This window comes from Microtus ochrogaster, chromosome 4, assembly GCF_000317375.1.
Source record: "Microtus ochrogaster isolate Prairie Vole_2 chromosome 4, MicOch1.0, whole genome shotgun sequence".
Taxonomy (NCBI): Eukaryota; Metazoa; Chordata; class Mammalia; order Rodentia; family Cricetidae; genus Microtus; species Microtus ochrogaster.
In genome coordinates, this window is record NC_022011.1 from 67,366,615 (window position 1) to 67,394,536 (window position 27,922).

At 34.0% G+C, this 27,922-nt stretch overlaps 1 protein-coding gene across 2 annotated transcripts in view; it reads left to right on the top strand.

Moving 5' to 3' along the window:
• The window catches only part of Galnt13 (polypeptide N-acetylgalactosaminyltransferase 13), a 469,688-nt gene that overhangs the window by 290,171 nt on the left and 151,595 nt on the right, over nt 1-27,922 (top strand). For both annotated transcript variants that reach the window (XM_026777759.1, XM_005346417.2), the window contains exon 8: nt 597-714. In XM_026777759.1, coding sequence (XP_026633560.1) covers nt 597-714 — 118 coding nt within the window. The remainder of the gene's footprint in view (nt 1-596; nt 715-27,922) is intronic.

Sequence of the window (27,922 nt, forward strand, 5' to 3'; positions counted from 1 at the left end):
TGACTAGTATGTAAGATTTGTCTGTATCATTTGATTTGGACAATTTTATCTTAAAAATATCCAATGAATAATAAACAATTTGGATATAAAAGCTCCTTTGCCTCCTTTGTTTAAAATGATTTTGTAACCAATATTAGATGTCTCCTGCAGACATTTTCATAGCAGTTTATACTTCTGAATTGAGAAAGCACATTCTCAACTTCAAACTGATATGATCTGTAATTCTGTGGCCAAGATCACAGCTGGTGTCATTGAGATCACGCAATCTCTTTAAAGACTATGTAAAAGGCAACACCTTTTCCTTGCTCTGCCTCAGGGTCTGTAGAAGCGTCAGATTTAACTGGACAGTGTTTCTCCAATGCTTCTGTTTTATCACTATAATTTAAAAAAGTAATTTAAAGATGTTTTGTAAATGTGTGAAATACAAATGCAATTTAAAATTTTTAAATGCTTTCACACTTTGACATTGTGTTTCCAATGAATTTTTGAGGAATATTTTAGCATTTAAGATGTCAAAACTATTTGCTGTAGTAATACTAAACTCCATACATTGTTTTCAAAACATATTCTTTTCTTTTTGTTTTGTTTTCAACTAGGACCCCTACTATGGCTGGTGGCCTATTTTCTATTGACAGAAACTACTTTGAAGAGATAGGAACATACGATGCAGGAATGGATATCTGGGGTGGAGAGAATCTTGAAATGTCTTTTAGGGTAACTGAATTTTTCTTTATTTTTAAACTCTGAACATCATATATGGTAGCATGCACCTATCACACTCAATAATTTGTTGTCATTTTTTCCTAAGTAATGAAATATACTGATCATTTGGTCAATATGTGTTTATTTAAAACTTTTACTAGAATCTTATTGCATGCAATGTTTATTGTTAAATTTGGAATTATATTAAATTTACATTTTCCAAAGCATTTTCATGTATAGCCAAAATGTGGTAGGGTTTTCCCTTGTTAGAGCAGAGTGGCTTCAATTTCTGATTGAAGCATTTCTCCATTAACCAATCTAGTCTTCTTTACCTGATAATTGGAGGTGTTTATGTGACCTGAACTGCAAATGCGGCATGAATTTGTTCTTAAGGAACTTTAAGATCAACTGTGGTCAAAGAATTTTGATAATTCTTCAAGAATAATTAATGCTTTTGCAACCAAAGACACTAGTGTTTAATATATTTATTTGAAAAATCCAAATTTACTTGATTAAAACAACTTTCAAAGACATGAGTTTACATAAGATCATTTAACATTTATAGGCAAAAATGGAAATGCAGCCTCCAAATGTATCTTTATTCTAGGATGTAGAAAAGAGTTTTCACATATTTTACCTTCAACCACACACATTATTTCAAAAAGAACTATTTTAATAAGACTAACTATTCCTTAATAAAATTCAATACAAAGCACTTACAGCAATAGCATTTTTAACAAAATCATCCGTAAAATTAAATGAGCAGAGTCTGAATACATTAATGTAATCAGTTGAGAATTAGTTTTGAACTTCAATTTGTAAGTTTGTTTTCCACTAACACAAAAATATGTGATACTGTGTAAGAAATTGTTCAAACTTGGGGGATTGGAAAGATGTTACGATGCTTAAAAGTACTTGCTGTTCTTGTAGACTCTACAAGTGGATTCTGATTTAATTCCCAGCACCTTCATGGTCCATCACAATCATTGTAACTTTAGGTCTGAACATCTCCATTATCTTCCAACTATGCAGGCACCAGGCACATGTGGTGCACACACACACACACACACACACACACACACACACACACACACACAAATAAGATAAAATAAAATAAGAAAATGTGCACCAGCATTTTTAAAGATTTTCATAAAATTATTGAATAATGTTTTAATTTTTAATTTAGAATTTAGTTTGTTTGAAGTAGTTGAGGAGTTTTAAAAGCAACAGAACTGACTTTTTTCAACACATGTATCTATAAATCGGATGATTATCATGACCATAAATAGAGTATTTTATTTATTTCTTTATATATTTATATTATGTGTGACTTGTCAATAAAAAGTTAGAACCATTATTAGAACTGTCTTTTTACTATCAGGCTTATGTAATATTTTTTTGCAGAAACTTTGAAGACATTTGGAGTCAGTCTCTTTTAATATAGATCTACAAATGATAAAAATAAGAAATGAACCAATAAATCAAATAAGCAAACAAATAAAAATAAGAAAGAAAGGGAGGAAAAATATTAATAAACACAAAGACATTTGCTTTTATTTTTATAGGATATAATACAAGTCTGTAAGTTCTTATTCACAGATTTTCTGGGCATTTTCTGGGATTGTGTGAAAAAAAAAACAATAAACAGAACAACAGTCCAGATACTGATATCCCAATTGTTTACCTTCTCTGAGTTTTTCACCTTCTTAAAGTGTCATATTATCTTTGTTCTACATATTAGGCTTGTTATCTATCTATAGACCTCCTTACTTTGATTACATACCTTTCACATTTGAGGGAGACTGCCTGACATATTCAATGAACTACATGACTAATAGGATTATTAGGAAAAGCCTGATCAGGAAATATGACAGAGTTACACATGTGTAGAAGGGGGCGTGCAGGTATCAGGAAAGCAGTTGGAAGGTAACTGAGGGCCTTACGAATAACGAGAACCCTGAAAAATGACAGGAGATTCTGTGCTCGACTACTTAGGGATATTAACAAATTAAAGTAACTGTTTTCAAAGGTTTAAGACATTATTGCTTTAAGCACCATCACCACTACCCCCTCCCAATTTGTCTGTGGATTGATCTCAGAATACATTGTGATATTTGCTAAAAACCTTGATTGACTAACCAGGTTACATATTTTATGATAGATGTATATTCAACATAGGATGCAAAGATGACTAAGGCATGATATTTTCTTGTTCTAAAGGTGCAGCAGCATTCATATAAGACATAGGTGTTATTGGCAAAAATAATAGATATTGTTTCTTATATATGTCAAATAATTTCATGTGAACAAGTCCATTTAACTCGGCTGAAGAAGAGACTATCATAGTAATACTTGTGTGGTTTTGTAGTTGTGGAGTTTTCGGTTAGCACTCTAAGTAAAACATTAGAAATATTGGAATTTGAAACATATAAGTATACTGGGAAGGCTGAAGGAAATTTGAAACAAAAGAAAGGAATGTATTGCCAATTGTCTTTTATTTTTCATTGTGGTATCACTTTGTTTATAATGATTATTGCCATCTTGTAGACATTCTAGACACTAGCAAGTTAGATAAAGTTATAGACTTCACAGCAACAGTGTTTCTATCTCCTTAGTAACAATCAATTTAAACACAGCAGAAAAGCATTACAAGATAACTTTGAAGCAAGAAAATAAACTTCCTTACCACAGTATAATGGTACGTCTGCTGGTGTTGGTAGTAATTTGAGTATAAGATTGCCAAGAACCAAAGCTAGTATTCTGTGATCACAAGTTCTGTTGCTATGTGTCCTGCACTACATCCTCAGCCATAACGTAACAGACTGAAGAGTTGCCTAAAGAAAGGATGAGACTATCACATAAATGCATTTACTTTCCAGATTTCTAATATGGTTGCCTCATTTGTGATATCTTTCTCTGAATGATCTCTCCTGCGGTAGAAAAATGTGTATCCAGCAGCTGTGAGAATAGCTAGAGGGTGATTCTAATACCTCAGCAAAAATTTAGTTTCCGATCTTTCTCCCCACTAAACCATACATGTCACTGACATAACAAAATGCTAAGGATAATATCTAGATAGAAATGAACTAATAAATGAGTTAATTTTATCTGCATTTATTGAATTCAATAAATTCAATATATATATAATTACTATATAATACTGATAGAGAAGCTTGATGGTCTTGTGGAACTTATTTTTTAGTAGGGCATTGGTGATGCACAAGATCCCTGAAGTGTATTAATATATGACCCTTTAGTGTTTAAGAAAATATTCACAGTTCACGGCAAGGAACTGGTAATTGTTGGAAGGTGGTTGAGATTTTGCAGTTTATAGATTTGTAGATTTTTATAGAAGGAAACCTGAGTGGGTAATAAACGATAAATTAAGTGAAATTTGAATTACTATAAAAGTGTCAGCTCTCTTCCTATGGTAATTTTATTAGCATGTAACCCAACATATCTTGCTGTCAAAATTCTTTGCATTTCATAAACAATTGCACATGGAACAGTAATAATAACACAAAGATGTAACGGCGTAAACGAATGCAGACAGATTGAAAAAATATATATATACAGCTTTAATAGACTTACAGAACCACCATTCCAGCGGAGACCAGGAAAGCAGAAACAGCGGCTGGGAGCTCGCTTGCCAAATTTATGTGCAAACATTAGCCCGAGGCGAACACGCCCCCTAAGGGGCGGGACTTATCCCTACACAAAGACTAGTGGTTCTAATACTCCATATCGTTTTGTACATGTGACAATGGAAATAGTCTGCCAGCTGTTGAATTCGTTAAGCTGTTTTAGGAAGAAGGTCTGAGAAAGCACAACTGGTAGGACCTTCCTACAAGCCTTGATAGACTAATGCTTGGAAGTTTGTATTGAAAGTTAAGCAGCCTGAGCCCAAAACTAAACTCTACTACTATCTTTGGAGGAAAGTTGGAATAGGTTAGTATATTTCCAAAGTTTTAGTTCATCCATTTCTAAAATGGAAAAGACAGAGCAATACATTATATGTTCAAAAAAAAGAGACAAAATAAATTATGGATACAGTTTTGAATATACAGTTTCCTATAGATTAAATGTATCCTAGACGTCATCTCTTGAACTATGGTAATAAATTATGGATACAGTTTTGAATATACTGTTTCCCACAGGTGAATTGTATCCTAGAAGTCATCTCTTGAAATATGGTTATAAGCTTTGCACAAACCACATCATTGCTGAGTATCATTTAATAACAACCTTTCTGGAAAATCTTGTCATGAGAAAATGCATCTAAAAAACCTTTCGATGCCTGAATATGTAACACATATATAAAGTGTCTCCCAACATGAGAAGAAATAATAAGGGAAAAGCTACGTTGAATGAGTTATAAAAGAGTAAAATTTTAAAGAAACGTGATGGGAACAAAAGTCTGTTTCTTTAGGAAAGTTGAAACAATTCTTTATGAACTTGTGGAAAACAGAGAGCTGACAAATATTACCAATGTTGAGAAAGAGAAAGGGAACATACTGATAGATTTTTGAGCTATAAAAATGTATAAAAATAGTTTGGACAATATAGAATTAACTGTGTAATTACAATTGTATAATTCTGTACTATCCAAACAATTATTATACATTTTACCCTAGGAAATGATAAAATGGGCAATTTCCTTAAAAGTAAAAGTGTTAAAGCATATTGGAAATCAACAATTAGTCTCACATCTAGTAAAGAAATATATGTGGCATAGGGAATATCTTCAGACCAGAACTCTATAGCCAGATAACACTGATGGTAAATTTTATCAAAGATTTCTATTGGAATTCATATATTTCAACACAAATATTTTTAAAAAATTAAAGTACAAAGCAATGTCACTTGTGAACATGGATTTTAAAAAAAGCTTACAAAACTTTATCAGTTAATCTTTCTAATTAAAAATAATAACTTCAAGTGGAAATCATCACAGAGATATAATTTTCACTGAATGTTTAAAAACCAGTCAATTTAAATCTCAATACTAACAAAGTAGAAGATAAAAATAAATTGACCAAATGAATGGATTTGTGAAAAGTTCTAACAAAATTATATTGTTCTGCTTTTAGATAAAGCAAAGGAAAAATTCTTTGAACAAATGAATTACTGAAAAGTCAGTAACAGGGTTCCAGTGGGAAAAAATTAATGAAGATTGAATATAAAATCTATACACTTTTAGCAGTAAAAAATGGAATGTAGGATCTTTGTAAATTTTTTGGTGATTAAGACTCCATTTGATCCCAGCACTTGGGAGGCAGAGGCAGGCAAATCTCTGCAAATTCGAGGCCAGTCTGGTCTACAAGAACTAGTTCCAGGACAGGCACCAAAGCTACAGTGAAACCTTTCCTCAAAAACAAAGCAAAAACAAAAACAAAGGATCTTAGTCTGTTTGGAAGCACACCTTCCTAGGCCTAGATGGAGGGGGTGGAGGGCCTTGGACTTCCCACAGTGCAGGGAACCCTGCCCTCTCTTAGGACTGGAGGGGGAGAGGGAGGGAAATAGGAGGAGGGGAGGAGGTGAAAATTTTAATGGTATTATTTATAAAGCAATAAAAAGTTAAAAAACAAACATTCAAACAAAAGCTCCATTTGAGCAGGAAGTAGGGAAAGATAAACTATAAACTCACATAACTGCCCTTTGGGAGTTCCACCCTGGCAAACAGAATGAGACAAGCAACAGAAAAGCTACCTAGCAAGGCTTACCAAGTATTTTTTAATTGATTTTTATTGATCTCTACATTTTTCTCTGCTCCCCTCCCTGCCTCTCTCTCCCTTCCCCTTCAACCCTCTCCCAAGGTCCTCATGTTCCCAATTTACTCAGGAGATCTTGTCTTTTTCTACTTCCATGTAGAATAGATCTATGTATGCCTCTCTTAGGGTCCTCTTTGTTGTCCAGGTTCTTAGGTTCTCTGGGATTGTGAATTTGTTGGCTCGTTTTCTTTGCTTCACGTTTAAAAACCACATGTGATAACCAAGTCTTTGGACTCTAGGTTTGACTAGGAAACCTCACTCATGTCAAAAAAGCAGATGGAATTGAAGGATAGGAATTGAAGATGTTTAGTAACATCAACCTTGAGTTAACACACTTACACACACACACACACACACACACACACACACAAGTTCAGAAGCGTGTGTGCAGTAACTTCCATGTGTATACACATGCATACCAAATACACACTTAATAAATATATCAGGAAGATGAGGAAAAGATGAAGTTGGCATTCTTACTAGTTCTACTTAAATTTATAGTGGAACTTTTGGTTACACAATGTTATGAAAATAAAAGCAAAACATCCTAGGGAGGAAAATATTAAGACTGTCATTGAGTATTGGCTTAAAAATCTCAAAAACAAACAGAATTTATAAAGTACTGCTAAAATACACAACAGTTACTTTCATTTCTATATAGGACCCAACTTAATCAAACTGAAAAAAGTACTATTATAGCACCAAAAATGTGATATAATGATTATCAGACAATAATAAAATTGCAATTTCCTACTGTGAAAAGAAAAATATCTAAATAAATTTAAAATGTACTATATTTATTTGCTGATAGCTTCTACATCATAAAGAGTGCTTCCTTCTCCCTTGCCTTAGTACGAAGCACACTACAGAAGACTTTTATATATAGAATTCGACAAACATTCTAATACCAATATAAAAACACAAGTGTTGTAGAATGCTTAAAATCACTTTGGTAAAACAAAAAGTTGAACAATAGTATGAATTAAAATGTACTGCTAGTTATAGTAAATAAGACTGTAGAACAGCAATAAATACAAGGCAGTAGAACAAATCTGAAAATCTGGAAACAAACCCACAAATATATGAGCATAATTTTGTCGGCAAATACTCAAAGGCTGGTCAGGAAAAAAATAATGCATTTTCAATAAATGGGATTGGAACACTGGAAATACTTATAGAAAAAATATCTGTTCAAAATTCAAAAATAATGATTAATTCAAATGTAGGCCTATAGTTATAAAAAATACATTTGGGAATATAAAGTTTAATTATTATTGTGAAGCTACTATTTTTATTATTGGTATTAACATTAATGATCAATATTTTATTAATAACTGATCATTTGCTTTAGAGAGAGAACTTTGCTATCTGTGTACCAATTTTCTTTTTTTACAAATTCCATTGCAAAATTCAATACATTTGTTCAGTTTATATAAGCAAGGAAGAGGTCTTGGTGTATGAAATTGACTTCTTTTCAAACTCTAGAAGTAATGGGGTGGAAAGAAGTTAGAAACAGCATAAAAATGAAAAGGAGAGAGTCCAAAAAACAGTGTGAAAAGAAGCTAAAGAAACTGTTCTACAATATTACCAGAAGCCAGGAATTTTCTCCCAAATGCCTATCCAATTTCACTTGTACATTGTCACAAGTGAAAGTGAGTCGGAATGATGTGCTAGTAGCAAATCATGGCAGAGAAAAGTCTTCCTGGAATAGTCCGAGTGGAACTCTTTACATTTTTATAAACTTAATTCTTCTGCTCAAGGAAAAGATATTATCTGTCAATGTAGAAACCTAGACTTCATTGTCTTTTTACTTGAAAAATTTTAGGAACTAGAAAAGGATGGAAGTCTTTCAGTTAATTGAAATTAATATTAGTATGTTCCTATATTAGTCATGATTTTGATATATATGCTTTTATGGAATACTTTTCCTTAAATATGTTAAAAAGAAGCTGTAAAATTGTAATATGTTTTATTTGGCTCAGTTTTAAAAAAGTTATGAGGTGATAAATTGAGGTCATATGTACACATGACCTCATAAAGAGTATAAATCAGTATTAATGAGTTGACTACAAGCTAAATGTAAAAACATCAATAGACAACTTTCTTAACCTTAATGCTAAGTTTATTTCCAATATCCCTCTTTTTCTTCCTTCTTCCTTCTATTGCTTTTTGTTGTTGCTGCTGCTGCTACTGTTGATTGTTTTAAACAGAATCTCACTGGGTAGTGCAGGCCAGTTAAGAACTCACACAGCCACCTTCTGATGCAACAATTATAGTTAGTATCTATCATGCTTGGTTTTATATCTATATTTTCTAATGTTTAGTTTACACCTCTAAATAGACCCATTATCAAAATATTTCTCTTATTCAAAGTGAGGGAGGGATTTTTATATTTAAACCACAGAGTAAAAACCTTAGGGTGTCCCAAAAGATTATAACTTTGACCATTTTTGTTTTGAAAATGAAACTGAGTGTCATATAAGAAATGTATTTGTAGGCTGAAGAGATGACTCAGAGGTTAAAAGCACTGACCCCTCTTCCAGAGGTCCTGAGTTCAATTCCCAACGACATGATGGCTCACAACCATCTATGATGAGATTTGGCACTGTCTCTTGGCAAGTGTATATATAATAAATAAATTAATTAAAAAAGAAACATAGTTGTTTTAATTGTATTTCACTGACTTTGTGTTTTTATTGTTTGTGCTATTTAGTTTTGTTGTTTTGTTACTGCTCAGTTTGATTTTTTTTTTTTTTTGCTTGATCAGTTTTTTTAAGAGATGAAGAAAAATAAAGGGGCATGGGTCCTTGTAGGTGGCAGAACCAGGAAGGAGTTGGGGGAGGGGAGAAGTCTGGTCAGAATATGTTTTATTTTCTGTTGTGAGGTTATAATTGTATGATTCCCTATACACCCATAGGAAGAACAGGGGAAATGATCAAGTAGATTAGACATTAAGGCAATTTTAGGATGATACTAACAAGAATTCATTGCTTGCATATTATAGGTTAAAATTTCATAAAGTGGAAGAAATTTCTTAAATTTCTTAAATTAAACCATAAAAGGTAAAATAGTTCTGTTGTATACTTTTTAATCCAAAGTATATCTTGCATTCATATTATAAAAGGAAAGTACATGTAGCATTTGTCTAAGTATTGATTGCTTCATTTAGTATAATATTTTCTAGTTTTATCATGAGCTCCCCATTTTTTACTCCTGAATAATAATCCATTGTATATATTTATTATATTTTAATCATCTAACCATCATTTGAAGAACATTTTATTTGTCTTCTTTGTTCTAAGTCTTAAGTATCAATGAACATGGTAGAGCAAGTATTCTATGGTGTAGAATAATGAATCCATTGGGTATATCCTGAGAAAGAGCATAGCTGCATCATATGGTGTATCTATTTTAGGTTTTTGAGATTTCTCCAGATTGATTTCCAGAGTGGCTGCACAAGTTTGCAATCTGACCAACAGTTCTCTTAATATTTGGCAGCATTTTTAGTTATTTTCTTAATCTATTTTGACTAGAGTAAGGTAAAATCTGAAAGTAGCTTAATATGTATTTCCCTAGCTGCTGAAGATTTTGAAGACAAAGATATATCTTATTCATTTTTATTTCTTTTTTTAGTACTCTCTCATTGCTTTATAGCCTATTTTTTTTTAATTTGAGTCATTTTCTTTACTGTTATTTTTTTTGGTCTTTGTATATACTTGATTGAAATTCTCTATCAGATGTATAGGTGCCAAAAAGTCTTTCCCACTCTGTGGGCTACCTCTTCACAGATTTAATTTTTTTTCTTTGCTGTGTGCAAGATATTTAGTTTTATGAGCTCCTTATTATGTTGTCAGTTGTTGGTCTTAAGTCTGAACTGTTGACAGAGTTTCTATCCCACCCAGCTCCACAATCATTCAGTCTCAAAGAAACAGCGGGCAGTGGTGGCACATGCTTTTAATATTAGCAGTCAGGAGGCAGAGTCAGGTGGATCTCTGTGAGTCTGAGGTCAGCCTGGTCTACAGAGTGAGTTTCAGAACAGGCATCAAAGCTACAGAGACACCCTGTCTCACCCCCCCCCCAAAAAAAAAGAAGAAAGGAAGAAAGAAAGAAAGAAAGAAAGAAAGAAAGAAAGAGAAAAAACATACAGAGGTTTATATTAATTATAAGCTGTTTGGCCTATTAACCCAGGCTTATTATTAACTAGCTCTTATAACTTAACCCATAATTCTTGTCTATATTTAACCATGTCATAACTTTTCTCAGCAAGGCATTCTCATCTTGCATCCTCTGAATCTGGCTTGTGATGGACTCTTTGCCTTTCCTCTTCCCAGAATTCTCCTAGCCTGGTTGCCCTGCTTATACTTGCTGCCTGACAACTAGCCAATCAGCATTTTATTAAACCATTATGAGTGACAAACCTTTATAGTGTACAGGAACATTATCCCACAGCACTGAACAAATACACCTGTAAAGTTATATCTTTCAGGTTGTTGCTTATGTCTTTTACTAGCAATGTCTGCCTTTCAGGTTTCAAATTGAAATCTTTGATTCATTTTGTGTGTGTGTGTGTGTGTGTGTGTGTGTGTGTGTGTGTGTGTGTGTATAATAATGAAAGATTTGGGCCTAATTGCTTTCTTCTATCCATGGACTGTTGAGAGTCATCTTTCTGGGTGACTTCTGCCCCGATCTTAGCTGCGGCAGGTTCATACATTCTAGGGTAGGAATGTGAGGACTAATAGAGAGAAGAAACAATCATGGAGCCACAAAAAAGTAATGGAAGGGAAACCCAGTGAATACTGAATGCAAAATTCACTTGTGTTTATTTTCCATACACTTTTATACCCTAATACAAAAGGAGGAAAGAAGCAAAAGACTGCTTTAACATGATACAAAGGACAACCAGAATAGTTTTTCGCCCCAATACTTGAGATATCAAGGAACTATATCTTGAGTTAAGCATTCTGTTGTTTAGACAGTGAACCCAGCCTAGACAAAGTATCCTGAAGGCAGCCACAAGATAGGTCAAACCTTCTGTCTCAAAAGAAGGAGCAGAAGTATACTTGAATTCTCTCACCTTTGGTCAGGGTGGAATACCTCTATGGGCCATCTCAGTGTCCAAAATACATAGGGACATAGGTCAGGGTGTGTATCCACACGTCTTGTCAACAAGTTTGAGTAAACAAAACAAAATCAAGGTTTCTCAACTTCTGATAAGGTGAAATAGTCTCGTATTTTTGGGCCTTCACGATGGACATTTGGTTTTCCCAGCAATATATAGTGAGGAGATTGTCTTTTCTCTGAAGTTTATTTTTGTATTATTATTTGTCAAAGATAAGGTGGTTATAATAATGTACACTCATGTTTGTGTATTCTATTTCATTCTGCTGTCTGTTTTTTTTTTTTGGCAGTAATAGCCTCTTTTTTTTATCACAAATGCTATATACAAGAGCTTCAAATATGTTATGGAAATCTCTCCAGCACTGTTCTTTTTCCCTTTGATCACTTGGGCTACCTATAGTCTTTTGTGATTCATATTCATTTTAGAATGTCTTTTGCTATTTCTATGAATAACGAAGTGCAGGGAGTGATGTGTATTCCATTCAACCAGTTGCTACCAGTATCATTGTCATTTTCTTAATCATAAGTCTACCAATCATTTCACATAGGAAGTCTTTCTGTTTTCTAAAACCTTTTTCAACCTATTGCATCAGAAACTGAGATTTCTCATTACAGGTGCTTTTTACTTATTTGCTTAGGCTTATTCTTAGTTTTAAAATATATATTTTTTAAGATTCTTTGATAATTTTATTCTTATGAGTGTCCTGTTGCATGTATGTATGTGCACCATACATGCACCTAATGCTAACATAGTACAGACATGGATGGTGGGTGCCCTTAGAATGGCGTTTCATTTACCAGCCACTGTGGGTACTGAGCATCAATCACTGGTCTTTTGTAAGATCAATAAGGTTTTTGTTTTAACCACTGAGCCAACTCTTCAGCCAATATTCCTAGATATTTGTTGAATATTTCGAATAGGAATGTTTCTATGACCTCTTTCCTAGTGTGTTATTGGTATATGGAAAACTATTGGTTTTTGTAAGTCATATTTGTGTTCTGCCACTTTACTGAAATTTTAATTAGATATAGAACTTCCCTAATGGATTTTGGGATTTTTATAAATATTATACCATCTTACAATAAAGATAATTTGTCTACCTTTTTCCATATTTATATGTATTTATTTTCATTTTCTTGTCTTACTGCTCAAGTTAATTCCTCAAGCACTATGCTGGAAGAGGTAGGGAAGTAGAAAGTCCAGTATTGTTCACGAATTTAATAAGACTACTTCAGGTTTTTCTGCATTTAGGTATTATTGGTTGTGGCTGTGTCATATATAATCTTTATTAAGTTAAGGTATAATCCTTACCAATCAACTCTCTCTAGGATTATTATTATGAAAGCATGGTATATTTTGTCAAAATCCTTTTCTGAATCTACTGAGATGACCATGTAATTTTTTGCATTAAAGTCCATTTATATTACTGAATTATTTATTTTGATTTAATTTTAACTGCATCTGTAGTATAAAGCCAACTCCATCATGGTGGATGATATTTTTCATGTATGTCTGCATTCCCTTTGATAAGATTATTGAGAATTTATTAGAGATATTTAGTAAAGATATTTTTGTATTTGTGCTGGGTTTAGGTAATAGAGTTGATACTGGTATCACAAATTAGCTTGGAAGATTGATGGTGGATAAGTTTTTGATGTATTTCCAATATTATTCCAAAATTTCTTCAGTATCTGTTATAATGTTTCCCTGTTAATATCTGATTCTGTTTATTTTGTTTACTTTTTAAATTTTAATTTTGCTTAATTGCCACAAGGCCTGCCAATCATTACCTTTTCAAAGAACCAGTTCTTCAAATGTATATATATATATATATATATATATACATATACAGATAGATAGATAGATAGATAGATAGATAGATAGATAGATAGATAGGGATTTCAATGTAGGTTAATCTGAAAAAAATTTACACAGAAATAATTTTCATATTATCTTTACAATAGAATTTTGATTAACCTCCCATTAAATATGTTCAATCAAATGAAATAGAATTAACTATGCCCAGGAGTTATTAACCAAATAAAATGAACTCAATGGTATTTTGTATATTTCTGTTTACTTTTTCTTTGATTTGACATTAATTGTCTTATTCATCTTTTCCCTATATTGATCTTCATTTTTATGGTTTTTATGAGTCTTGTTTGTCTCCTGTATTTTTGTGGTTTTCATATTTGAGAAAGAGATAGAGAACATATAAATTTTGTGGGTGGGGAGGGGAGGAGGATGAGGAAGAAATTGGAAGAGGGGAAAATATGATCAAATATATTGTATGAAAATGATTTGATAAAATATAGGAAAAGAAAAATTGAGACAATACCCTGCTGATTTATATTTGATGTACTCCTGAAATACTTCTATATGAAATGATTGATTATTTTGTATTTAAATACAATCAATTAACTTAGAACTATTTATCTTAGAAATTGAACTTTAACTTTTCTCATATCAAAATGGAAATTTTAAGAAATACTATACATAAATTTTTAATATTTTTATCATTGTATGTATGTGTCCATAAATACACACAACAGATATTTATCATATAATACATAATAACATGTGTATATATACACACATTGTATATATTCATCTATATATGTATCTATATATACATATATGCATACATATATACACAGTGTATATACACACATATTATATGCATATATTATACATTTAATATTACTAATGGGATACTTGTCATTAGTTTAAAATGTAGTTTACAATAAATTATATTAGGTAATTTATTTTTTAAGTGAAAAATATGTTCATATGTACAGAACATGTATGCACAGTGCCTGTCTCATGGGGTTTTAGCTACTGGGAGATGAAAGATAATAAATGAATAAGCATAATAATAACTCTGATAATTTTAGAAAAAGAAATGTGCCTAGTAGAAAATAAAGCTATATAAGGTAATTAAAAACATGAATTTTGACTGATAAAGAATTTTATTAGAGTGTTCTGGAGTACCTGTAAGAGGATATTTGAACTTAAACCAAACGACTTGAAAAAATTCCAATTGTACACATTTTTGCTGAGGGACATTCAAGAAAAAGCATGCAGTATACCTTATAGGTTTTGAAGAGTCATGAAAATAGCTGGATTCATGCATAAAAATGTTGATAATCTGCATCTAAAAGACAAGAAAGTTTTGAAAGTGCAACTCATTGTCTCAGACAAAGTATGTTAGTTGACTGGCTTATATTACAGTCAGTGTATGCTTGCTATTTAAGAAGTACTGTCCTAGGTAGTAGACATACAGAAAAGAAGTAAACAGTCCAGGGCATGTTCTAAGGACTTACACTGTTTTGAATGCTTGCTTTTTTACAGAGTGTCATGATAGATTCCAGCATATATTATGCATATGAGGTAGTGTTACTCCCACTAATTTATTTGCCTTGAATGCATCTTGAAATGTTCACTTTATACTTTCTTATACTTCCATAGTAGCAGACATATATCCAACTACGCATACTTTATATGCAATCAACATAGTATATACCAGTCCCTCACCAGACTCCATGAATGCTACTACAAGATATGGCTTTTTAAATTTCAATACGTATGGGATATTTAATAAAAATGACATAAAATGGTACAATTCTAGGTACCTTTACATGATACATTATGTTTAAACAGAAGAGAGATTGCTGTGGTTTCTTATAACCAGGGAAGAATTTATAAATTATAAATGTTAGGTCTTATGAGACCACTCAGTGGGTAAATGTGCTGATCGTGCAAGTATGTTGACTTCACTGTTATTGACACAGCACATAGAAGGAAATCAATGGCTTCTCAAAGTTGTCATTTGACTGCCCCTCTCATGCTGTTCTACCTTGATATACACATATTATCATGAACATTCACAAATAATAATAAAAATAAATATTTTACAAATACCAGCTGCTGAGACTTATAGGTAACATCAGAAATGAAGAGCAAAAGATAGACATCTGTAGTGTCTGTTTATTATCTTTAATTGTCAGTTTTTTCTTTGGCTTTGTTGATGTTTGTTTGTATGTTGTTTTTATTATTTTTAACCAAACTTTTGAATATTTGATACCCAAGTTTGTGGCTATGAAGGAGTAAGGACACAGCATAACAATCTGAGTTTAGGTCCACACATAAAAAGTCAAAAGTGATCTTATACTCTGTATCACCTTCACAGGGGTTCAAAGACAGGAGGCTCACATTAATAAATAATAAATGTATTTAATAAAAGTATTCTATAATTTAACCAAAAAATGGTGCCTGAAGTTCAAGGAAAGGTCTTATTCCAGGGGTAATAGGCAGAAATCAGCAGAGGATCGTACCAGACTTCTTCCTTTGGACTCATTGAACACATACATGCACACACACACACACACACACACACACACACACACACACACACAGAGAGAGAGAAAGAGAGAGAGAGAGAGAAGAGAGACAGAGTCAGAGACAGAAAGAGAGAGATACACACAGAGAGATTTAATATTTGTCCATTTTTTTCTTCTTTGGAAAAATTAAATGAAAGATACCACAAAAGAAATGCATATGTGTTTTGTGGAGGTATCATTTTGTTTACACAATTAATAATATCCTTTAAAAATCTCAAGAAACTGAGATAATTCTAAGTATGTGGTTGCACAATGACTTCTAGGACATAGTTCCCACACTGAGCTTCCCATAAACAGTTGACTAGGAAACCTACTGCTAGTCAGAATTAATGCATTCAAAGTCAAACCCATGTACTTTTTATTAAAGAGCCAAATTTAAATCTCTATGGTAACTACTGCAATAAATGTGCAGCATCTTAAGCTATGATTATACTGTCACCCTTAGTGATGTCTATCTTAAGTACTTGACTACCAATCATTTCACTGTTGTTCTAGTCAACCAGAAATGTAGTTAAAAAAAGAAACTAATTATGAAATTCATTTAAATAAGCCTCAACAGTTTCAGTAATAGCAGATTGCAGATTCCAGATATGAGGAGTGACTCTGAGGTGTGACATGATACTAAGGGGAGACTTTGATCTAACTTCAAAATTGAGTGTTAAGTATAAATGCAACAGTAATTAAGGATCAGTGAAAGGCTGATTGTAGATTTTAACAGATTTTTAATTATCCCTAAAACTTAGCAACTTCACACTGTTCACCACCTGTAAAAATCAGACTAGATAAATTAAAGATTCTAAAAATTCTTTCATTAATTTTCAAACTAACCACTAATTTGTACTACAAATATGCTAAAATTGATAGAAAATTTTATTATGAAGTTATTAACCCTTTTTAGGTCCAACGGGGTGCTCTTTGGTAATAAATTTCTTTCTGTGATTCTCATTCCATTATTTTCCTGCATTTTAATTTATTTAGTCACTTTATAGTGAAGTAATACCCAATCCTTTATGCCTTCTCTTTATTTTAATTGAGCAATTAAATTCTGCATTTAATTTTTGTTGTTGCTGTTGTTCTCTATTTTAACAGGCTAAACCTCTTGGTAGTCTATTTCTTAAGTGACTAAAATGCAAGAGATTTTGAGAAATCATCAGGATTTTTGGAATGTTTTACATGAAAAGCTTTAATAAGCAGTCTATTTAGAAATTCATCTCACAAATCCCACAATGACATGTTTGAGTTTAGTGATTTGCCCTGCAGACAGTGACTATTCATTGTTTATCTTTGTAACTCTGCAGAAAGACCCCAGAAACACAATACTTTGTCACCACCTGAATGGAAACTCTAGACTCCTTAAGGTCATGTAAAGTTAAAGATAAACTTGATGAAGTTAGAATTTGTATTGCAGAGTTGAGGCAAAGTAAAGGCAAGGTGACAGATCTGAAAGGTAGCTCAACAGCATTTATGATTAAAGAACTATTTGAACATGACTGGCTTTGCCAAGAGAGAAAATAGGAAAAGTAACAGAGCAGGGCACGTCCTTAAGTAGCACCTACATCCAGGGGTGCTAGAAGGAAGAGCAACTGAAGGCAAAGCTGTCAGAGAGGAACTAGTATAATGTCACAAAAACTTAGAAAGTTATGGTGATTGTCAATAGTGTCAGCTGCCGCAGAGAAGCAAGAAAGTAAGAATAATGAAAGCTCATAAAAGGCTTCATGAGCAGTTCTGGATGATGGATTCAGAATTCTGGAAAATAGGATAAGGTAATTGGATTTTGAAGATATGTAGGGGAAGAGAAACTTTTAAAACACATTTACCAGCAAACAGGAAAGAAACTGCAAAACAACTTAAGGGGTAAATGTGATCCAAGTAATTATTTTTTTTACTTTCTGTCCTTTTAGCATAGAGTAATAAAAGAAAACACAGACTGGTAGCAAATACTTAAATGCAATGTGATATGGAAATATAATGGATAATTGATGAAATAAATGCCTGAAATATTGGAGGACTATTACGGTGGTGATAAAGTAATGTGTGTAATACTTTTAGTTAGTAAGAAACTTGCATATTCTTTATTTGACTACATCCTTATCAAAATAGTGTGAGTTCCTACTTTTCTATTATATAGCTGAATATTTTGAGCAGCACAGAAAAAGCTTTGTGATTAGCAATTGGTAGTGCTAATATTCAAAGCCTCCTCTCTTGGATCTATTGTCTGTATTTTGAGTTCTTGAAGTCCAGGGTAGTGTTTAACATTAGAAGGGAAAAAAAATGTCTTCCTGAGGGAGATGAAAGAAAGCTAAGTCTGGTTGAGATGTTTCTATTTGTGAATGAGTTGGAGGTCTAATCTAGCCTTCATTAACCCAACAAAAGTGGAAGAGAAGACTGTACTTACATTAGTGCCCAATAAGAGGAAAAGATTTTCTACTAACTTTGACTTCATCAGAAACATTTAACAAAAAGTAACTTTAAGTATCAATGAATTGTATCTTGCAAGAATAGGGAACGAGAAGAATTATCTTTACTATGCTTTAAACAACATGTTGGGTGAAAACATTGCTATTTACGTTGACTATAGGAGCAGAGTAATATGTTAAATGTTGTTGTTTCATTTATCTGTACACACACAAACACATAACACACCCTCGATGTTGTAAACCGAGCATAATACATTGTCACTAACCTATACTCTCAGCTTCTCATAATTGTATAAGAACTTGTTTCCAGTCTGCAATGTGGTAGACACTAACTGCTATGAATTTGTTTTATTAATCAAAAATGCTAGTATTATATCATACTATCCAAGTAGGGTTTGAGGGCTTTTTAATGAGCAGTTGGGATATACCTATGTGGATTGTTTTTTTGTTGTTGTTTTTTTTATGTTTTATACATATCTTACTTCATAAAAGTGTTTCTGTAAGACAATGTTTGAAAGAGAACCATAGCGTTCCATTGATGGCATTAGAATTATTTGTGCCCCTTTCCCCACCTAAAGCTGTACCTGTTTTCAGTGAAGTGGTTATGAATCCTGGTCATGAACATGGTAGGCGTGGCATGAGTAATATTCTCTTTGGTCTTGACAGTATGAAATCCTGTTCTTTCTAATGTCAAATGCATGTGGATGACTAGACTTTGAGATGCCCAGTTCTACCATTTACAATTCAACTTGTCTGTGGGTGACTTGAAAAAAATGTGTTTTATTATTCCTTCTCTGCTCAGTAGGATGCTTGACACAAAGGCAGTGACCAATGTGTATTTGCTGAGCAGATGCCAAGTCAAAATCCCTTCACTGAACTTAGCTACACCTTTCTTGTAATAGACATGTGAAAACTTTGACAGTGTTTTATTTCAAATTAATAAACAAAAGTATCAGAAAACACAAATGTTGCATTAAAATTCATGGCAGTGCCAAAATATAATTATGAAGTAGCCAGAGAAATAATTTTATGATTGGGGGTCACTACAACATGAGGAATTATTTAAAGGATCCCAGCGTTAGGGAGGTTGATATCTAATGTTTTAGGACATAGAATATATTCTTTTTTTTTTTAGAGCTGTGTTTTGATTTTATAATTGTTACTGATAAGAACACCACTTTGAATGTACAAAATGGCAGAATTATATGTAGTTCCATTTCAGTAAGTGTTGAAATTTTGCCCTAATCCTATGCCAAAATTTATTTAGTATTTTAATGAGACTCAAGTAAGCAACTCAACCAGCAATCATATCTTCACACAATAAAATCCAAAGCTATGCTTATTTGATAAAATCCTTGATTTTAATGAGTAAATTATTCACCTTTTTAAAACTAAACTTTTTCACATTTAGCAAAAAAAAAAAAATGTTAGTCATTACATTCAGTAGCTTCAAACCTAAGCATATTTGCTTCAGAAAGTTTGGTGTTGCATACTGTAGTAGCCAGCACTTTTTTTATTGTTTTGATATTATAATATAATTACATTGTTTCCACCTCCCCTTTTCCCTTCCAAATCATCCTGTACAACCCTTTTAACTCCTTCAGTTCTGACCTCTTCTTCTTATGAATTTTTTACATGCCTGCATAATGTGTGTGTGTGTGTGTGTGTGTGTGTGTGTGTGTGTGTATGACAATGTTACTCATATACAAGTTTTCAATGTTGATCATTTGTTCTCTTCTAACCAATGCGATCTTCTCAGGGGAAAGCTGTTTCTCCCACTCAGCACTCTTTAATTGGCTGTCATTCTTTGTTTGGGGTTGAAGTCACCTTGTCTTTCCCCATCCACATTAGCATTTCTATTTTTGTTGACCCAGTTCATCCTATGTTTTGGCAGTCTGGTTGGTAAGACTCCATGAGTACAGCTTTTGTCATTGTTAGTAGACAACCTCACATAATGCTGTCTTATATTCTGGCTCCCCTTTTTTGCAATATTTCCTGAACCCATAGGTGTAGGATTTGTTTTGCAGATGGATACACTGGAATTGGGTTCCACAACTCTGTAGTTTGATTCGTTGTGGTTTTCTGTAATGATCGTCTGTTCCAAAGAGAAGTTTGCTTAATGAGGGGTAAGGGCTATACCTACAGCTGGGCATAAAAATAAATATTTAGAATGTAGGTAGGGATTAGACTGGGTTAAACATAGTGATTGTACGTTCTCCTCCAAGATCCATAACTTCACTAGCCTCTGGTAGCTTACTAAGTTTCCAGTACTAGACTTTATTTATTATTTCCCTCTAGTTAGTGGTTCTCAAGTCCAATTAGAAAGCAGTGGGTTACAGCCACAGCTGCACACTTCATTTTTTTTTTTTTTTTTTGTTCTCAAGTGTGAGTACACCTCCTTTAATAACTGCAGAAATCAGAAAAGTAGAAAGGGACCATTGCCTGCATCGGGGATCAATAGAGGAGGGAAGAGGAGAGTCCACAACATCAAGAGAGGAAATGAGAAAAAAATGTGGGCTCTACTTAGAGATAAATGCAGAAGGAGAAAGAAGGGTGGAATAACAATGAGGATGTCTGAAACAAAATCATAAGGAATCGTATGTAGCCGGAGGCTTTTCTCTTTCTCGTCGGGGCCCCTGCACCGGCTTCTCTCCCGCCCGCTGATGCCCGCAACCACTTATAGACTAATCAATCACTCAGAGGCTAATATTAATATAATTGGTTGGCCATCGGCTTAGGCTATTACTGGCTTCCTCTAACTTGTAAATTAATCATTTCTAATAACCTGTATCTCGCCACGTGGCCATGGTGTTACCTTAGCTGTTCTGGCACCCTGTTGTATGTGAGACTTGCAAGCATCTCTCTTGGCCCCGTCTTTTTATTTTTTTTTTCCTTTTATTTTTCTTTCTTAGGTTTAGTGCATATATTCTATGTTATATAATTTTTCTCTTAAAGCATACAAATATGGTATAATACAATTTACTTTTAATAAAACGCCAACCAATATAGTACAACAAAAATTAACTTAATACATTACTATGCAATAGATTTTAATATTAAAAAAAAAAACACATAGGAACCACAGTACCCCCAGGACTTCAAATGAGTAAAGAGTTTCTGTGTAAACAAAGTAGGCAGTCAGTCCTGCGGATCGAATACACTCTTTTTTTTTTAACTTTTTTTTTTTTTATTGAGAAAAGGAAAAAAAAAAAAACAAGTTTCCACCTCCTCCCAGCCTCCCATTTCCCTCCCCCTCCTCCCACCCTTCCCCCCCTCCTCCCACCCCTCTCTCTCCAGTCCAATGGGCAGTCAGGGTTCCCTGCCCTGTGGTAAGTCCTAGGTCCTCCCCCCTCCGTCTATATTTAGGAAGGTGAACATCCAAACTGGCTAGGCTCCCGCAAAGCCAGCACATTAAGTAGGATCAAAACCCCGTGCCATTGTCCTTAGCTTCTCATCAGTCCTCATTGTTCGCCATGTTCAGAGAGACCAGTCGGAAACAACCTAGATGCCCTTCAATGGAAGAATGGATGAAGAAAGTGTGGAACATCTACACATTAGAGTACTACGCTGCGGTAAAAAACAATGACTTCTCAAATTTTGCATGCAAATGGATGGAAATAGAAAACACTATCCTGAGTGAGGTAACCCAGACCCAAAAAGATGAATATGGGATGTACTCACTCATAATTGGTTTCTAGCCATAAATAAGGGTCACGGAGTCTACAATGGTGATCCTAAAGAAGCTAAGTAAGAAGGTGAATCGAATACACTCTTGACGCAGCAGGATTGGACCAGGGTCTCAAGCTCAACAGAGAAGAACAGAAATGCCTCCTAATGTCATTGCCCCCACCCTCACTCCCTGTCCTCCTCCATCTTGTTTGCAAATCCTAGAAGAGAAATCCCAAGGGCTTGGGTGTGACTTACATATTTTGCACACTGATGTGAGCTTTTTCTGACCAAGTTTGGTTCCTCATTTTAAGGCACTAACATGGGGAGAGAGAGAGAGCAGCTTGGGAATGGTTGTGCTACAATGTGATTTTGTGGTCTGAAATTCTCATTCCTGTAGGAGTCTGCTGTGTTTCCACAGATTTCTCTTTAAATTCATAAAGGAGAACTCTCAGGGTCAGTATTCATTAAGGTTGTTTTGAAATCCCAGTTTAAGAAGTATATCATCATATAACATGGTGAAGTAGCAATGCCATGGCAGGGTTACTAGCCATAAGGAGATTTCTCAAGGATTTTGAGTTCCATAGCTAAATTACCTGCTTTGGACTATGGCAAGATGTAATAAAGTCAGGAAGCATACAGTCATACTATTAACTAGCTTCCCCAAACCATACAGTACACATGAGTCTCTATAAATATAAAAATGAATATATAATTTAAATGAAATTTTACATCTAACAATGCTCTCCCCAATAGCCAAAAACCACCTAACAAAACTACACCAGATAACATTACTGTTGCCTTTCTAAGTCTCTATTGCTACAGACACCATGCACTTCAGACACAAGGCCCTCAGTCACTTGACCAGGAACTGACCTGAATGTCTCCTCCCTACCTAAGGTAGTAGCAGAAGGTGCCATGCAAGCTTCTAAATGAGGGAAACAACTATCATTCCTACCCAGTATCGATACCTGTGTACCAGACTGTCTTTTTTGAGACAAGGTCAGTGACTGGCCTGAAACTTGCCATTGAGTAGTTTGGATGGCTAGGGAGGCTCTAACATCTACAAGTCTCTATATACCTAAAGGTAAGATTGTAAGTCTAAATCACCGTATTCTTTCTCTCTCATGTTTTCTAGGCACTAAACTCAGGTTCTCTTATCAATGTGGCATTTGCTAACTGAGCCAGTTCCCCAGCTTCCCCAAAGTGGTTATTTTTATCATGTTCTTCTAATACAAAGAAGGTAAATTTAACTTTCCCAAGTAGGTATGAATTCATTGAAATTTGGGGTTATATTTTTATGGTTCCAAAAACATTTTCAGTCTTCCTTCCTCTTCTTTTAATTCTAAAATTTCTAAGGATGCTCAGATTTAGTATCATTTACAAATTCTATAATTGCTTTATGTCTTGTTCAACAACAGAATCTATCCTTATAATTTTAAATATAATCCATTATGTTATTTTCCACACAAATAATTTCTTTTCCCTAAAGCAATATTTGATTGTGCTGAGTTATAGCTTAGTAATTCAGATCTTGATTAGCCTGCATAAGCTTTAGGTATGCTCCATGATATTGTAAATAGAATGAAGCATTAAGTTATAAAGTATAAAGTACTGGATAGAGTCTTTTAGCAGCCTTGATCTTTTTGTTACCCCTGGAGGCTGACAACATAAAGGCCACAACTATTTGATATAGGCAAATCCTCATCTTCAATTCTATTCACATCAAGATGTGACTTCGTCGTCAGATATGGTGGCAAACATTTGTGATCTAACCCTAAGGAGGCAGATGCAAGGGGAACATGAGTTTGGGCAGCTGGGCTAAATAACAAGAACTTATCTCAAAGAAAATATCAGGAAAAAAATGAACTCAGATTTGGTGACTTACAAATTACATGAATCAACTGTTACAAAGTAAAGTAAAGTAGAACACAGCTCAACCAATAAACAAAGACAACATCCCCCAGTCAAAATAATTAACAGGTCCCATGCTCAGTAATAGTTACCTAACATAAAACAACTGTGATCTTTATGTGTATGTGTGATTTGTTTTGATAGGATCTCCCTTCCTCTCTTCCTTCCTTCCTTCCTGCTTGCCTGCCTGCCTGTTTTTCTTTTTCTTCCTCCTGCTCCTTATTTAGTTTATATTGATCTTTGTTTGTATTAGTTTGCATTGTTTTTGAGAGGGGGAAGAGTGGGGAGTGAAAATAAAGTCAGATATTTAAGGAGATGGGGAGGGTTTGGGAAGATTTGGGGAGGGGAATCATCAAAATATTGTATGAGAAAAGAATCAGTAAAGCAGAAAAGCTGCCAAGTTTTAGGCTATAATGAAGTCAAACTTCCTACTGAATATGACTACCAAATAAGAATAGTGGTTTCATGAATCTGGTTTGTACCAGTGGAGGCTTTTGCAGAATATTTTACAATTATAGAAACCATAGAATTTGACATCCATCTACCTGTTCTCTCTCTCTCTCTCCCTCTCTCTCTCTCTCTCTCTCTCTCTCTCTCTCTCTCTCTCTCTCTCTCTGTGTGTGACTCACACAGTGTGTGAGTACACAAAATGGAGAGTGAAGCACTAATGGTGAATGTAGTATATGCTATCAGAATCACCAGTTTATCTTCTCAAGGACAAAGAAAGCAAAAATTATTGCTTCTAATTCAGTTGTGTGACAGACATGTTTTGGGGGTATCATGCAATTCTCCATATTTCCCTATGCACCTTTTAATGAATTAATCAATTATTATGTGCTATAATCCTACTTGGACTGACATTTTATTTTAGTTATAGCATAGACTACTGGTTGGTCTTATTAAATTCAGATCTTTTACTATTTAAATTGCATTTATTTACAAAGTAAAACATGATGCTTCCAAGATAAAATGTGTGTATATTTATAACGCATAGTTTCATACAAGTATGTATAAATAAAACCTCAAAAATTAAAAAAGAAATATAAATATTTAACTAAATACGAAACTAAAAATAAGGAGCTGAACGGAATGTTAAAGAGGTAGGCAGTGTTATATTACAGTGAAAACAGATCAATGAAAGACAGCATAGACAAGGACTGTTTTCTGGAACAAGCTTGGGAGCTAAGGCTGATAGATGACATAATGGTTCAAGAAACACATGCATTAATTCATAATTTTAATTCCCTAAATTGTGTCAGGCTATTACACGCCTCTCTGTTTCATTATCATCACCATAGGACATTATCATCTCGCCCCTAGATTACTGCAATCACTCCTTAATACATCTCTCCAGTCTACTGTGTTCAAATTCATTTTCCATATAAAGACTAAATATCTTTACGTGCCCTAGTTTGCCTTAATCATCACAACAGCCCTCTTGAGTACATCTGCCCAATCTCTTTTATTACCTACAACCTAAATCATAGAACGAAAACAAGTGAGGTCATTCAACTGGTAAGGGGTTGAGCAGGAATCCAATCTCACTTTCTAAAAACACACATAACCATTGGTTCATTCACGTGTCCTCCACTATATGCCATTTAGTTTAATTATTGAAGCTGTCAGAACGGTTCAGTGCAGAGATGGTGGCAGGCATGGAAGAAGGTAAATCTCAGAATAACAGGTAGCTGCCTGCATCAGTCTGAATCAACTTTAATTTGGAAAGAGTTCCTCTTGAAGTACAATTACACATGTTGACTCATGACAAGTATCTTTATTGTTTATTTATTTACTTGAGACAAAGTCCTATACTTTCACTTAGACTAGTCTAAGACTAAGTATGCTGCCCAGGCTCGGCTTGAACTTGTGGGGATCCTCCTGCCTTAGTTTCTGGAGCTCTGAAATTATAATCACAAGTCACAAAAACCAGCTGTTTGTGAATTGTATGATCCTTAATTAGAATGTCACTACTGTAGGTGCCAAAACACACGAAAAAGATAATGTAAGTTAGGTAATTTTTTCCGTGGCAGTGGGGAGAAAATCAAATAGATGATCAAATGAGCAATGGACAATTTTACATTTTGATTATCTACTACAAATCATCAAAGGATGTCTATAAAAAAATCTGGAGTCAATCACATTTACTAGCTTTAATTTTCTATGAATAAAATAATATATTTTATACACAATCAAATTTAGTTATCAGAGATAAAATACATAAATATTAATCTTTTGGAAGTCTCAAATCAACAATCAGATATGCTTGATTATATAAAGAAGTCTGAGTATTACAAGTTTATCTGGCTAAGACAAATGTTCTTTTCAGTTTTTGCTATTTATTCAGCTCTTATAAAATGACTTGAGAAAATATAATGTTGTATTCTATTTGAAAAATCATTGACTATAGTTTTAAACTCATCATTGTTAAAGTAAACTGTTAAGATACTGATATTCTAACTTTTAAAGAATAGTAAAATTCAAGATTTTAATGTGTTTTTTCATAAGAAAAAAAAGCAACACTATATCAGCAAAAATTAAGTGAGCTATAAGCAGTCATTTTACTTGCTCCTGAATTAAGCAACAGAACCTCCAAATAGTTTCTATGATCACAACTTTGTTCCAATAGAAAAGTTAAGGGCACGAGCTCTTACAAAATCTTACAAATATAGATAGTAGAGATAACAATAGAATATTTCTGTTTATGATATGATTGGAGCTCAGTTGATAACAGTTACCTACTGTGAATGTTGCACTGCTAAAACAGACTTGGCATTGCAGGCCTCTAATGCTAGCATTTGGGAGGTATATACAGGAAAATCCAAATTTAAAAGTCTTCCTCAGCTACGTAGTAAGTTTAAGAGAGAGGTGGACTACAGAGGAATTTGTTAATAAAAGACAACTCTATTTGTTTCATAGTGCTCTGGTGTTACTTGTTCCAATGTCACTAACCTGTAAGATTTCTAAGCAGAACTCAAAACCAAACTGAATAGATTTTTGTTAAAGATGCCTGTTAGGGCAGTCATGCAGCAGGTGTGTGCAGACTGTGGGAGTCATGGGAAGCTGTGGTAGTCACATGGGAGCTACACACAGGGTTTGCGGCAAGCATTAGGGAATGTGGGAGCCGCAGGAAGATGTGGGGTGCCACGGGAAGTTGTGGGGGTGCCACGTGGGGTGGCTGTAAACTAGCAATGCCACAGGAGGCCATGGGCTGACAGGCAGGGAAGAAGAGAAAGCTAAGCTAGGATGGATGGGAGTTGAGAGCGCTAGTTTTTCTCCCAAATCTAGTTGGATATTTTGTGTTCATCTCAGGCCTGTACAGGTAAAAAAGCCTCAGGAAAATGGCATTTTTCATAAAAATGTACCCCATATGTTCTGCGCCAATTGTAGCATTAATAATAAACATCCAGGAATAGTCATTGGAATTCAACCTGAAGGTCAGAAAGCTAAAACAGTCAGCCACTTACTCTTACCTCTAGCTCAGTCCAAAATGGTGGTTCTCAGAATGAAACTGTTTGAGAGCAGTCTCTTCCTTTCTTATATTCCTCTCTAGTGCTGGAATTAAAGGCATGCACCACTACCACCTGATTGCTAGGGCAAACTAGTGTGAATGCTGAGATTAAAGTTGCGTGTCACCATTACCTATAAGGTCTATAAGGCTGACTAGGGCAGATGTTTTACTCTCTAATCTTCAAGCAAGCTTTGTTTATCAATATACAAATGAAATATCAATACACATTACCAATAACAACTTCTTGCCAACTCCTCTAAACATTGAAAAATATCCATAACCCATTGGATGACCATAGAAATGATCATTGCCATTTAGCAAGGCAGCATAAAACCAGCACATCTGACCATACATATTAAGATAGAAAGGGCACTTCCCACTTTCTCTTCTATCAGGTTCAGTGTGTTCGGACTGATATTGAGGTC